The sequence below is a fragment of the Alligator mississippiensis genome, chromosome 1 (assembly GCF_030867095.1).
Source record: "Alligator mississippiensis isolate rAllMis1 chromosome 1, rAllMis1, whole genome shotgun sequence".
NCBI classification, from domain to species: domain Eukaryota; kingdom Metazoa; phylum Chordata; order Crocodylia; family Alligatoridae; genus Alligator; species Alligator mississippiensis.
This window is the reverse complement of record NC_081824.1, coordinates 209,793,935-209,807,905: the sequence shown is the minus strand read 5'-3', so window position 1 is coordinate 209,807,905 and position 13,971 is coordinate 209,793,935. Positions and strand designations below refer to the sequence as shown.

At 45.7% G+C, this 13,971-nt stretch overlaps 1 protein-coding gene across 4 annotated transcripts in view; it reads left to right on the top strand.

The window, feature by feature from the left end:
- Window positions 1-2,140: 2,140 nt before the first annotated feature.
- The window catches only part of FANCL (FA complementation group L), a 54,277-nt gene continuing 42,446 nt past the window's right edge, over window positions 2,141-13,971 (top strand). For 2 of the 4 annotated variants that reach the window (XM_059719491.1, XM_059719484.1), the window contains exons 1-3: window positions 2,141-2,325; window positions 6,530-6,590; window positions 10,925-10,981. In XM_059719491.1, the coding sequence (XP_059575474.1) occupies window positions 2,156-2,325; window positions 6,530-6,590; window positions 10,925-10,981 (288 nt within the window). In that variant the 5' untranslated portion in view covers window positions 2,141-2,155. Of the gene's footprint in view, window positions 2,326-3,794; window positions 3,854-6,529; window positions 6,591-10,924; window positions 10,982-13,971 lie in introns of all 4 variants that reach the window. The other 2 variants (XM_059719487.1, XM_059719495.1) reach the window with 2 other exon arrangements.

Genomic DNA, 13,971 nt, shown 5'->3' with positions numbered 1-13,971 from the left:
AACTTATCTCATTATCCAACTTTGTATATATCCGTTTGCCAGATTCCCTTGAAAACAACAAGCTCGTAGACGAAGCAGCAGTCTAATCCAAACCCGTGTATCTATTGTGCCATGAGCAAGGGGGCATGTCATAGGCGAGTCCCCGAAATAGTTAAGTGCTACTGTCACAATAGATTGAGCGAGCAACAAAACCCCGCCCGAGCAACTGATGTTGCCACCTAATATGGGCATGCCCCATGTAAACTGTCAGGCACCTTAGTTGGCGGTTCCTCTTTGATCCGCCCTCTGTGGAAAATTCCATTACATGTGCTACCGTGGAAAATTCCGCTATGTTAGTGTCTAGACATCACAGTGGAAAGTTACTGCACAGAAAAAAGTTCCCGCCAACCCTATGTAAACACGTGCACCACCATTAGCCGGTTGTAAATTATTCTTCCTTAGCAGTTAGCTATTGGCTCGCTAGCCATATAAAAGGTTAATGCAGTTTCCGCCCAAGTTGGAGACCTCAGAGAACACCTCAGAGGCAAGTTGGTGGCCTGATCACCCTCCAACATCTCCCCGTCGTCGACCTTCCAGACGTACCCTGTTCCCGTTGCATGCTCGCTGCGTTCACGAATTGTCGACTCGTCGCGTTGTGTTACCCGTTACCTGTTGCCTGTTATTTGTTACGTTACTCGTTACCTGTTGTCTGTAACCAAGTAATCGTTCACCACCTACGCCAGTGTCATCTGAGGCGTAAGTAAAATCTTGTTGCAACCAATACTCTGTCCTGGCCTCTCCATCCACTTGCCTGCCTGATGATCCTATTTCACTTACCAACACTGCTTTCTGGACCGGCTGGACCGGCTCCCAGAACAGTGGCAAAATGGGAACACAGGAAGTATGGCACCCTGCTCCAAGCTCTGGAGTAAACAACACTGAATGGGCTTGTATGTCTGTAGAACCCCAGAGGAAAAAGCTTTGCCCCAAGGGAAATAGGTCATGTTTTTAGTTTGAATGTTTTTGGACCTCAGGTTCCTATCCTAAAATGGGAAGGCTACTTTTTCTCCACGCTTTCTCTGACTTGCTTGCCTACCAGATTGCAAGTGCTTTGAGGCATGGCCCCGCTCCTTGTATCAGTATTGCAGTGGCTCTCAACCGTCTTGGGCTCAAGGCACCCCTCAATAGAACAAAGGCCCTCCTTGGAAGATGCCAGCTCCTAGTTTTCACTTGTTTTTGGACTACAGGAAAATAATAGAAGCAATTGTTCTGTCGAAAGAGCTCAGAAGGCCTACAAGATTCCTACTGGAAATCTACAAGGCAGAATGTTCTCAGTACTCTAGATTCCTATTGCAAATCTCTGGGTTGATCTCGTGAGGCATTTGGGCACAACTAACAGTGCTGAGACTGCGTGACATTAAATGTTCTGCAAACATGCCTTAGGCAATTATTTTCATTAAAGATTAAGCTCTTTGCAAGTCTGCAGTTTTGGAAAAAAGTGATTCTAAGTTTTCAGAGACAAGAGGCCAAACTTTCCTAGCTGTTTGCACGTTCAGTAGACGTTTCATAAATGTCTAGCACGATTTTAGAAAGCATTTCAAGGCACCCTGGGGTGTGTGGCACCCTGCTTGTGAATCACTGCCATCAAGTGGCCTGCACAACAGCGCCTCAGCTTGGCTGGGGCTCCTAGCTGTGCCCAACAAGGACGAGATGGATCAGAACTCATGGCAGAGGTGATAGCCAGTGTTAACTCTCATGATTTTTGGTGTTGTTCTTGAAGTCGAGTCCTCAGGAATGTGAAAAATGTAGCTCTTCCTTTGATTACTGGATATCTTTTATGAGACCAACTAGTCGGGTTTTTTTGCCAAAAAAAATCTTGATTTAAAAACAAGTACTAGAAGAACCTAAAGGGGCAATAACTTTTTTCCTCAGGAAGAGACAGTAGAGCTGGGTTGTTTCCTACTCAGTGGTGGTGGGGGCCACACGCATGGCCAGAGACCACTCAGCCCCCTCCCCCCTGCAGTGGCCAGAAGCCAACCGCGAGAGCGAGGCAGCCAAAACAAGCCGACAACGGCTCGTCCTGCAGGGGCTCCGTCCCAGCCCCCGCGGCGCACGTGACCCCGCGCCGGAGCAGGCCCCGGAGCCCGCGCGCCGGCTCCCAAGGGTGGCGGCGCGCATGCGCGGCCCCTCCCCGGCAGGGCGGGGGCGCGGGAAGCGCGCCGGATTTGAGCGGGCGCGGAGGGAAGGGAGAGCAGCATGGCCGGGCGATCGCTACTGCGCGTCTGCCCGCTGCTGCTGCGCCAGGACCTCCAGGGCAGCGCTTACGAGGGCTTCGTCACCGCGCAGGTACCGCCCCCTCCCCTTCCTGCACCAGGCTCCTCGGGCCGGGAATGGGCGCGGGGGCTTTGCCTCATTTCTTGCCCCCTTCTCAGGTGATCTCCATACCGCCAGCTCGCACCCGCTGTCCCAGGTCAGCCAGCTCAGCCCAGCCCAGGGAATTTTGTCCTGGCTCTGGCAGCAGTGGGGGAGCTTCCTGTGGTGCCAGCAGCCGCTGCTACTGCATTCTGCCTCTTCCCCAAACTGGGACTGCTGGGCTTGGGGAAAGGCCTGGGGGCTTTTCCCCAGTATTTCTTTGATGGAGAATGGAGTAGAGGAGGCTCTTGCCCACTCCTTCCCCAGATCGGGATTGCATCTGTTCCCTGCCTGTGTGCCTGTGGAGGGGCACAGCCCCATGCATGCACACTCCCAACAAGGTTGGGGTGCAGCCTGCCATCACTGGAAGTCCTATAGCTGCTGGAGGCACTTCTGCCTGTGGTCCACTGGTGTCAAAGCATAGGCACCTGAAAAGGGGGGAATGCGGCCCTCCAACCGATTTGAGTTCGATGCCCCTGGAGAGATGAATCTGAAGTCCCACTCCAGAATAAGAATTGAACTGCCCTAGTTATCTCAGCAAGGTGCTATGCTCAGGGACAACGATTTAAAAAAAAAAAAAAGTAGATGTTATAGCTGTGTTGGCTTCTGTCCCTGAGGAAGGGCACTGTGAAAATACTCCAAAGCCTGCACAGGTCTATCCCATCAATGCAGTTTGTCCAACAAAAGATATCGCCCACAAATATTCTTGCCTTCTGGCCTATTTCATGGCATCAAGGTTGCCTCAACACTACGAATATTAACTATCCCTCTTCATATAGGAATGGAGAGGGAAGACTTAAATCCTAAATCTAGACTGACTATGCCATAAGTGTGTGGTGTGTAGGAAAGAGCCCCCCACCTTTTTTGGGGGGGGGGGGGGGACTAACCTGCCAGTTTCATTTCATATAATTGGAACTATGTATACTTACCTTGTTAAAACTGTACAGGGTCAAATCACTGCCCAGGTCTAATCAGTGTAATATTACTTTGCTTAAAGTGTCCGATCTACCTGAATTTGAGTTGAAGAAAGACTTCTGTTTACTTCATTGAGGCTTGGGTCAAACTCTGTTGCTTGTTTTCTACCTAATTTTTATTAATAGTTCTTTAATTTGCAGTGATTGTTTTCTGTTTCATTACATGGTGAGGAACTTAAGAATTTTCACTTTATTTTGTGAATAGTGGAAGGAGACTAGTTCAAGATCAGAATTAAAAGCACAGAATAATAATGATTATACCTGACAACAGTGCTTTTTAAGATTGAAGAAATTATCTTTGCAATGACTCATTCTCTATATAAATGAAATGCATGTTATTTTTCCCTTCTTAGCAGTTACCATTAGAGAAAATACAAATTCACATAGACATTTCTATTTCAGATGTTTCAACTAAACTTATTTTTATAGGGCAGAGACTTCCATATAAGAATATTATTGCCATCAGATTTTCAGCTAAAAAATGCAAGGTGAGGTATTTTTTTTTTTTTCTCTACTACATGAGAAATGTGCTTACGTTTCTGTGACTGCACTGTAATGTAAGCAGTGATGATGTGTGTAAGTATGCATTTATAAATAGATATTGGCAGTTCTTACTATTTGCAACCTAACTGGCAACAGTAATCTGTAGCATCTTTGATTCCCCCTCCACCATATTCTTGGTATTCTTGGTGAGTAGTAATAAGCTTTGATAAACTTCATGGCTTACATTACAATAAGTTTGTAAGAGTTCATTGTTGGTATGCCTGTGTACATAGACATACATAAACTATGTCAGTAAGCAAATGTTTTTGAGAGGTCAGTTAAATTGGAGGTGTATCAAGGAAGTTTGCTGTTAAATTAATGTTAATGCAAAATTATATTTGAGAGAGAAGTCATGTCTTCCCCCTCCCCCCCATAACAAACTTTGTTTTGTTGTTTGTAGATACAACAGAACATGTATTTCTTTTTTTTAAATGTTGATTTTACTTTTATTAAGACGTGTTTTTACTTCACATCAAATGTACTTCTGTATGAATGATGTATAAATTGAAGGATCAAATGAACATTAGCTTGCTGTGAGTTTTGTGTGCCTAAGTGTATCCAGAATATTGGATGGGAACACCAGGCAGTGTAAGACTGCCAGACATGCTGGGTTTCCTTTTTTGTCATATCTGAGATGCAGGATGATATAACAATTAAAATAATACTTTTTATAAAGTGTAATATTTCTAAACTACATTTTCTGCAAACAAGCCGTAGTCAATTATTTTTATTAAGGATCAAGCTCTTTGCAAGTCTGCGGTTTTGGAAAAAAGTTATTTATTTTAAGTTTCCAGAGACAAAAGGCCAAACTTCCCTAGTTGTTTGCATGTTCAGTAGAAGATACGCAGATGTCTAATAGGGGTGTGTGAAGCAGGCCGTATTTGATTCAGATTCAGCCCGATTTGCTATGGCTGAATCCAAATCTGAAGATGCGATGCTGATTCAGAGAATAGGTGATTAGGCCATAGACACAGCTTAAAATGTTTTTTCTACATTACCTCAAGGTATCAGGTGCAGCATGCAAATGCTGAGATGGTGGGGCAGATGGAGCATCCCACAGGAGCTCAGGCCCCCCCCGCCGCATGCTCGGCAGACCTGGAAGCGGACCCTCCAGATTCAGGGGGCACCAGTTGCCGGGGGGGGGGTCCCCCCGTACACTTCGCGGTGGACCTGGAAGCAGACCGGAAATGCTTCTGGTCCACTTCCAGATCTACCACCAAGTGCACTGGGGACCCCCCCACGCTACTGTGGGACACTCCATACGCCCCACCATCTCAGTGTTCACAAGCCGCACGGTACCTTGAGGCATGTAGAAAAAACATTTATAGCTGTGTCTATGGCCGAATCATTGAATCTCTCTGAATCAATTTGGAGGGTTCCGATTAAATTCAGAGAGATTAAAGGGTCTCTTGATTTGATTCGGGTTCGCAAATTCAGCCACCAAATTGGGCTGAATCTCCACGGAATTGAATCAGTGACTAAAGCTTCTTACAGCCTTAATGTCTAGCTCAATTTTAAAAAGTAACTATGCTCAAATTATACAAATGTGGCTACTTCACACTTAGTTACAGCAAAAACAGTTAGGCTTAGAACTAATATACAACTTCTGTCCAAAGGCAATGATTTTTAGTTAGTTATAGTTGTGATGAATGTTGGTATTATTGTTGAAAGTACGAGTCCAGGTAAGATGGCGAACCCATTACTCTAGTCAGTTTGCAAATACTATATAGGACAGTGGTGCTAAGCCTGTCCTCCCATGGGCTGAATGAATGGTGCGGGACTTGTTTGAAGGCTGGATCCTGCACGTGGGTATCATCTGGCATATGGGACCGTGTCATCCAAACTGTGGGGTTTTCCATGGGCCCAGAAATTTGGCAGAAGGGGAGAGGGGTTGCGTTAATTTTTGTACCTCTGGTAGCAATTAGTGCTGCTACTGCTGCACCTTGTTGCTTAATTTTCTGACCTGTGCAGACCCCCATGGGTAAGATCACAAACCTCTGCCAGCCTGATCTGAGCACCATAGCAGTAAGAGATGGACTCTGCCCCAAAAAGCGTAGTTCAAGATGTTCAGCTTTATTCCTTTGAACAGTATTGCAATTAGCTTTTCTCTTCTCTGAAGATTAGTAGAATAAAAAAAAAAAATAATTTTCACAAGATTACAATGCAACAACTAATTTGCTCCTGCAAACTATTAATGTTTATACTTCTTAAATATTATATTTGAATTGCCCTCTTAAGTATCCCAACTCAAATGTGTAGCAGTCAACGCTGACATTTTCAGAATACCATTTTTAAAATATTAGTGGCTTTTATAAAACCATATTGACTTGTAAGAATTATGTTGTTTTCATCATGGAATTGAGGCTGGCTTATAGGTAAATGTCTACTTATTAATTTTTAAAGAGCTGTAGACAGATTGACATTTAAAAATGTAAGTAACTCATTGAGTGGAAAAACTCAATTAAAGTAGTCTGAAAATATTGTTTTGTTCTTGTGTTTTTTGGGAAAAGGAACTTTTTGATCCCCTTAAATTATAAGACAAGGTTTTTTTTCTTACATGCTTTCTTGTTAAAAGATTGCTTGATCCAGGTTAACACTGTGTATGAATCCTCTATTTCTAGGATACAGTGCAGCTGGCAGCTAAAGAGGCTATTGCATGGATATCGTCAGATTCTAAAACAGGTATACTCTTTTTATAGAAACTTTCCTGAGTTATACATATGAATTTTCTAAATTTTGTACTGTTCCACTCTCCAAAAGTGTTAAAGAGAACCTTCCACTCATATAGTAAAGACAGGTGCAGATGCAAGAGGGGGGATACAATGGTACAGTTGCACCTCTTTGATTTCTGGTCCACCCAAAGTTTTAAAACAACTGCCTAGCATTTTTATTCAGGCAGCAGTGAGACAGTCCCTTGTCCCTATGGCTCATTATAATTAGGGGTGTACTGAAAAAGATTTTATGGGCTGATACTGATGACTGATTATTAACAAGCCATATCAACTGATGCCGATATACAGCCTGGCAGCTTGGAGAGCAGTGTCCAGCTGGTAAGTCTGTTGCAGGGAAGGGAAAGGGTGTGGTGAGGGAGGGGGCAGATCAAGGTCTGTGTTGTGAGGGAGGGTTTGGGGCTGGGGCAGGGACAGGTGCTGCTTAGCTGGGTTGGGACGCGGGACAGAACTGTGAGTCGGGAGGGGTGCGGATTCTACTGCTGCGCACACCCTGGAGGGAGCCAAGGGGGTGTGCCTCCCAGATTGTGCACCAAGCAGAGTGGGTGGGCTGCTGCTGTGGGCTGGGGCCGGGTGCTGTGCCAGCCTCTTTCCAGCGGGGGGCCTGGGCAGGGCTGCACTCAGGGTGGGCAGTGGCTGTGCTGGAAGGGGTGGCTACAGGGTGGGGGCTACAGCCACTCCAAAATTCATTATAGCTCCCCCTCCCAGTGCTGCTGCTGCCGCCTGCCCCGAGTACAGCCCTAATCCAATCTCCCTGCTACGAAGAGCCTGGCTCCACCTGCAGCAACAAGCCACCCTTGCTCCACACACAGATCCAGGGGATACCGCCCTCCTTTCCTCCCCTGAGGGTGCACGGAGTGGTGGGATTGAGCCCTCCTCCTCATGCCGCCTGGGACGAGCCACTTATGGATCCGTCCTGCACCCTTCCCCAGCCCCTTTTCCTCTCTCACCGTAGGGGCCTCAGTCTGCCTCCCCCAACATACCCCTTCCCTCTCCCTGGCCCTTGCCCTCCAACAGACTTACCAGCTGGATGCTGCTCTCCAAGCTGCTGGACTGGCCGCATGCATGCTGTGGCTGTACTCATGCACGCAGCATTTATCAGTGACATTATCGGCCATATCAGCCAAAAAAAGCTGATTGCTGATAATGTCGATTTTCCTTTTATTGGTGCCGATACAATATGGATCGATGTATCAGTGCATCTCTAATTATAATCTACCTGATCCCTCCTAAACTGTTCATTCTACAGGTGTTAACAACCCTCTCCTTTTTGTTGGTATTGATGTTCCACTAATCAAGCCAGCCTTTCTTCCACAATTCTGAAGTCTGTTACCTGTTCTTGGTAATGCTGCCCTTACTTTGCGGCCTTGCCGACGGTTTTAGGTAGAGTTAAAAACAATTAACACAATGTGGAAACATTAATTCATGTCTAGCAATAACATTCAGTGAAGCATTGGATGTACTGTCAAGATGCTCAAGAAGGGTAGATTTTGTTTTATAAATCTGAAAAAGGAAATGTACATTTCATTATAATAACTATAGAATTAATGAAACAATGTATTTTGATTATTTTTTTGCTCAGTCTGTTATGTTTTTTTATACATAGTACATCATATAGCTAAGTAAATGCATATTTCAATTAGGTTATTTGTTTTTGCTTCATTCTTAAACTGAATAATATAGCCCTAGGCCCTTCTCCTATTAGTAAAGCATCTAGTTGTTTTTTTAACTGGAGAAAAATGTTAGGTTAGAGGTGATGAGGCACCACATCATCTGTTCCCTGCTTCTCAAAATCCTACATCTGCCCATGAGTAAAGATGCAGATTTATATGGATTTGTAGGCTACTCCAAATATATAAGAATATATTGTAGTCAATATATTGTTTTTTCTGAGAAGTTTAACTTTGAAGATTATAAGATGTAACAATATATTAAACAGCTGATACTGCATAGGATGATCTTATTCTGCTACCTTTCCCTCTCTTTTTTCATGTTCTTTGCCAACAGCACTTAGTATGAAAAGTTTATTTGCAAGAAATGTCAATTACAGGAGGATCAGCCTCCTGCTATGATGACAACATTCTAGCTATTGCTTTCTCATGTACTAAATGTTTCTTTCCAAAACAGTGGCATGATTCCACATTACCTAGAGCAGGGGTGTTAAACTCACCCACCCTGGGCCAGATTGGGACCATGGGGTTCCTCCCAGGACAAATTAATGGAGCTAATAGTAAATGTGGCAGGATCCATGTAGTAGGGGTCCAGCAAGGCCAAGTGAGGGCTATATCTGCAGAGCACTTATTTTCTATCCTCCCCACTAATGGCAGTATCCATCAGGGTTGAGGGACCTTGGATTCTATGCCTAGAAATTGCATGTACACCAGTATAAGTGATTGGAAAGCAGCCTAAACCTCTAACAGAACAGACATTCAGCACACACAGACTGGGTTCCACCACTTTGAAACCAGTCTAAGATAGACCTGGATGGATGTAGTATTAGACTTAATTGGTTTAGGTTTGAGCAGTATATCAAACTTTTGTACCATATCCCATAGAAAATCGGCTTAGTTCTCTGTCCTCTGGCATCCCAGGCACCAGTTGCAGGACTGTGCTAGCTGTGGCTGGTGCTCATTCATTCTGGGCAAGCATCGGGCCAACCCCACCCTCAGGCTGTCTCAGACAGGAGCCAGAAAAGCCTCTTCTGCTTGTGCAGTGGGTGGGGAGAGAATGGAGCTTCTGCTTCACAGCCCCTGCCCTGAGCCTGCACAGCAGGGCTGCCCCCTGCCCACTCCTGTTTTTCTATAGAGTACTCCCATCCCTGGTGCAAACCACCTGGGCTGCTCAGTGCATCTTGCTGGCTGCTGCTGGTGCCAGGCTCTGACAGGACACACTGGGAGACTTGTACCGGGCAGTGGGGGTGGGAGAGCTCCCTACAGGGAAGGAACTGGCCCTGCTGTGGGCCACCTGAGCTGCCCAGCACATCTTGCCAGAGCCTGGCACCAGTGGCAGCTGATGGATTGCGCTGGAGGGCTTGCCGTGGGGCCCAATCTTTCCTTCTATGGATTACTCCTATCCTCGCTGGCTGGTGCAAGATTTCTGGGCTGCCTGGCATGCGCTGCTGGTGCTGAGCTCAGGCAGGATATGCCTGGCAGTCCAGGAGACCCTCACTGGCCAGTGGGATCCAGTCCTTCCCTGTATGGAGTGCTTCCATCCCTGCTTCCCAGCACAAGCCTCTTGGGCCATCTGGTGTGTTCCACTGGTGGCGGAAGCAGCAGCAGCCGCTGCCAACAAAATATGCTGGGCAGCCTTGGGGTCTTGTTCTGGGCAGCGGGGACAAAACCTCCATAGAGGGAAGGATTGGGTTCCTTGGGGCCTGGTCCTTCCTTCTACGGAGATGGGCTACCCCGATTGGCTGTTGGGTGCATGCCTGTGGCCCTGCTGTTCCTGCTAGCCCTCCCGTGTTCCTAGCCATGGGCTTCTGGGGGTGGAGTTGCTATTGCACGCCTGGCAGCAGCAGGGGGCGTGTGCCATGGTGGGCCCCTCTGGGGCTTGCCTGGGGCTGGGCATTTGGGGGAGGGAGGGAGCAGTCTTTGGTGGCAGCAGGGAGTGGGGGGTATGTGCCTGGCAGCCAATTAGGGATGGCCCCTGCTCAGTTGCCCTCTGCATTCTCTGGCACACTGGGAGGTGTGCAGGAGAACCCCGCACGTTCTGGCCTAGGCCAGTGCAGGCATTTGCGTGCCTCTCCCCCTCAATGGGCAAATGTGAGTTCCCTTTGCTTCTGATCCGATCTAAGCAACTTAGAGAAACCTGCGTAGATTGGATTAATTCTCTCTCTGGCTTTTTGGATGTCTGTACTTCCCCTATGGTTGGCTATACCTCTGAGCCCTCTCCCCTTGACTTTGGGTGTGTGGAATGGAATGGCACCATGGGACAACATATTTGACATCCCAACTGTAGAAGAACAGTGTTCCTCTTGAGCAAAATTTAGCCAAACAGGAAAGGTATTTTTTTTTAAATACTGAGAGAATTAAGGAGGCTCCTTTCTGATTGGTGAACAGTTTAAGTTAATTTACTAAAAATTGATACCATTTTTATCATATAATAAAACTTGCACTGAAAGGATTTGTAATGTAATTGAAATATAGTTTAAATCTGCTGCATTTTACCATATTTTATTTGTTTTTATTTTATTACAATATCAGAAAATGGGTAATAAAACTAAAACTGTTTCTGAAAGCATTACTGAAATTGAGGAAATTTTAACTTTTAAAAAAATTTTCTCGGTAGAGGTTGCAATACTGTTCTGATCTGGTCAGTTTTATGGAGGAGCTGAAGACGATTTTGGTGAGTAATGCTATTTTTTGCCAATTTTTATTATTTCCCTTTGTTAAGAAAAGATCTGTGTATTAATTTAAATGAACCTTTTAAAATTCAACATTAACCTTTTCAAATGATGTAGTGCTAGGGCTGCATGCACTTAGTTGCTGTTGATCTAATAATTACCTTTGGAGTTAGAATTCTTCCTGACTAGACCACTTTTCAGATTCAATAAAGCTGCAGAAGAAGGCCCTGTTTTAAGTATTGCAACAAATGTAATTCTTAGTTTGTTAGAACTCCCTAATACTGCCTAGGTCGATGAGAACAGACTCTTAATGACTATACAAAGGAATAATTCTTTGGTCCTTATTTACATTTGTTTAAAAATAGCCAATCCTTGCCACCATATTGAAGAAATGTGTTCCTAGTAGCTTGATTTGGAGACAGAGTTTATAATGTAGTACTACCTATGATGCCTGACTTAACTGAAAAACAAGCATCCTTAAGGTGTATATAACTTCTTACTTATAATATAGATAGATTTACATTGGTAGGAGGTAGTGTCAAAAGCACTAGGGGTTTTTCCTTTTTGCAAGCTTTGTATTGTTACTGCTAGTAGCATATCTGCCAACTCCTGCTAACAGCTGTAGATGGGAAGACAGCATTTTAACTAAAGTTAATTTCCATATCAAGACATCTCTACAGTGTTGTGGTCTCAGATTATTTCATTCAAAGGTGCTAACTATGGCTTGTATTGTTGAGACTGGTCATAGTCAAAGCCTTAGTCTTTAGCATGGATAGACACAGCTATTTATTGTTAAAAATCCATTTGGACAAAGTAGAACATAAAAATGTTCTTGTATTTATGCGTATTACTATCAGTACTCAGCTGTTTATGCATATTTCTATCTTGCTGCTGACCAGACGGGAAGCAAAAACTGCAGCATATTTAAAACTGCAACTTTTGCCTCCTGGCTATCAGGAGTGAGCAGTGAGGCTGATGGAGACCCTCTGCCAATCAGTGGGGAAAGGAGGGGACGCGCAGGGGGAACTCAAGGATTAAAGGAGCCACTGCACCATGGGCTGGGCCCACGATTTAAACCAGGCCCTATTTATAGAGCACAGAATAATCAGAGTTCCTTGTTATACGTGTAACTATATGGTTATAAATGCAGATGTCAGGTGGTTTATGGATAGGATTGGTGATGTCAAAATTGGACGTAGTATCTTTTTGATTGTTTAAAAAAAGTCTCTTTGCATTTCTCCTTGTTAAATCACATTTTATTGTTTTCTGCCCATTTGTCCAACCTGTCCAGGTCTGCTTGTAGTTGTTCCCTGCCCTCTGGTGTGTCCACTTCTCCCCACAGTTTTATATCATCGGCAAACTTGGACAGAGTACACTTCACTCCCTTGTCCAAGTCACTATGAAGACATTGAAGAGTATCGGTCCAAGGACCAAGCCCTGCGGGACCCCACTGCCCATGCCCTTCCAGGTTGATACCGACCCATCCACCACCACTCTCTGGGTACGAACCTCTAGCCAATTTGCCACCCACCAGACTGTGTAATCATCGAAGTCACGGCCTCTTAACTTGTTCACCAGTGTGGGGTGGGATACCGTATTGAAGGCCTTCCTGAAGTCTACGTAGACAATGTCTACCCCTACTCCTGCGTCCAGGTGTTTTGTAACCTGGTCATAAAAAGAGACTAGATTAGTCAGGCATGATCTACCTGCTATGAACCCGTGCTGGTTTCCCCTCAGCATCATTTTTCTTGCTGGGCTCTCGCATATGAGCCTTAATAATCTTTTCAAAGACTAGGCCAGTCAGTCTCACCTCCATCTTTGGCAGATAGTTGCCTGGGTCCTCCTACCTCCCTTTCTTGAACATAGGGACCACATTGGCCCTTTTCCAGTCCTCCGGGAACTCAAAACGAGTGCTCAAATATTCTTGCCAGTGGCTGTGCAATGACATCAGCCAGTGCCTTCAGTACCCTCAGATAGAGCTCATCCGGGCCCGCCGACTTAAATGAATCCAGTCCTCCCAAGTGACTCTGCACCATCTCAGGGTCAACGCTTGGTAGTCTGGCGCGCTGCTGTTGCCTTTCTACAATCCCATTGTGAGACTTGTCTTGCCCCTCGTTTAGGAACACTGAGGCAAAGAACTCATTGAGGAGTTTAGCCTTGTCCCCCTGTCTGTCACCAATTGTTTTTGCCCGTTCAGTAGTGGTCCTATACCACCCTGGGCCTTCCTTTTACTCCCTATATATCTGAAAAACAATTTTTTGTTATCCTTAACTTGGGATGCCATCCTCAGCTCCATGGTAGCTTTGGCCTTTCTAACTGCCTCCCTACAACTGTGAGCTGAGGAGGTGTACTCCTCTTCAGTAATTTCTCCCTGTTTCCACTGCTTATATGCCCCCCTTTTTTGCCCTTAGGCTGCTCTGGATTTCTCTGGTTAGCCAAGGAAGCCTCTTGGCCCCTTTCCCCCTTTTCCCCCGCATCAGGATTGTCTTCCTCTGTGCCGAAAAGATCGCTTCCTTAAGGCACAGCCACTTTTCCTGGGCTCCCATCTCGCCAAATCTCTTGCTCTGCAGTGCGTCATTGACTAAATGCCTGAGCTCGCTGAAGTCAGCCTTCCTACAGTCTAGCACTTCCACCCTACTAGTTACCTTTCCCACTCTACGCCTTGTGGTGAATTCTGTTATTTGGTGGTCACTGTCCCCCAGGTGACCACTGATCTGTAGGTCCCCTACCATGTCATCCCCCAGTGCCAGGTCCAGTAAGGCATTCCCCCTAGTGGGACCATGTACCTCCTGCATCAGGTGGAGGTCCTGTATGCAGGATAGGAACCTGCATGAATGGTGGGAATTTGCTGTCTGCGTCTCCCAGCAGGTATCAGGGTAGTTTAGGTCCCCCATGACTACCGCTTCCCTAGTCTTTATGGTCTCTGAGAGCTGCCTCAGGAGTTCCAAATCTAGTTCTTCCCCTTAGTGTGGGGGTCTGTAGCAGACTCCTA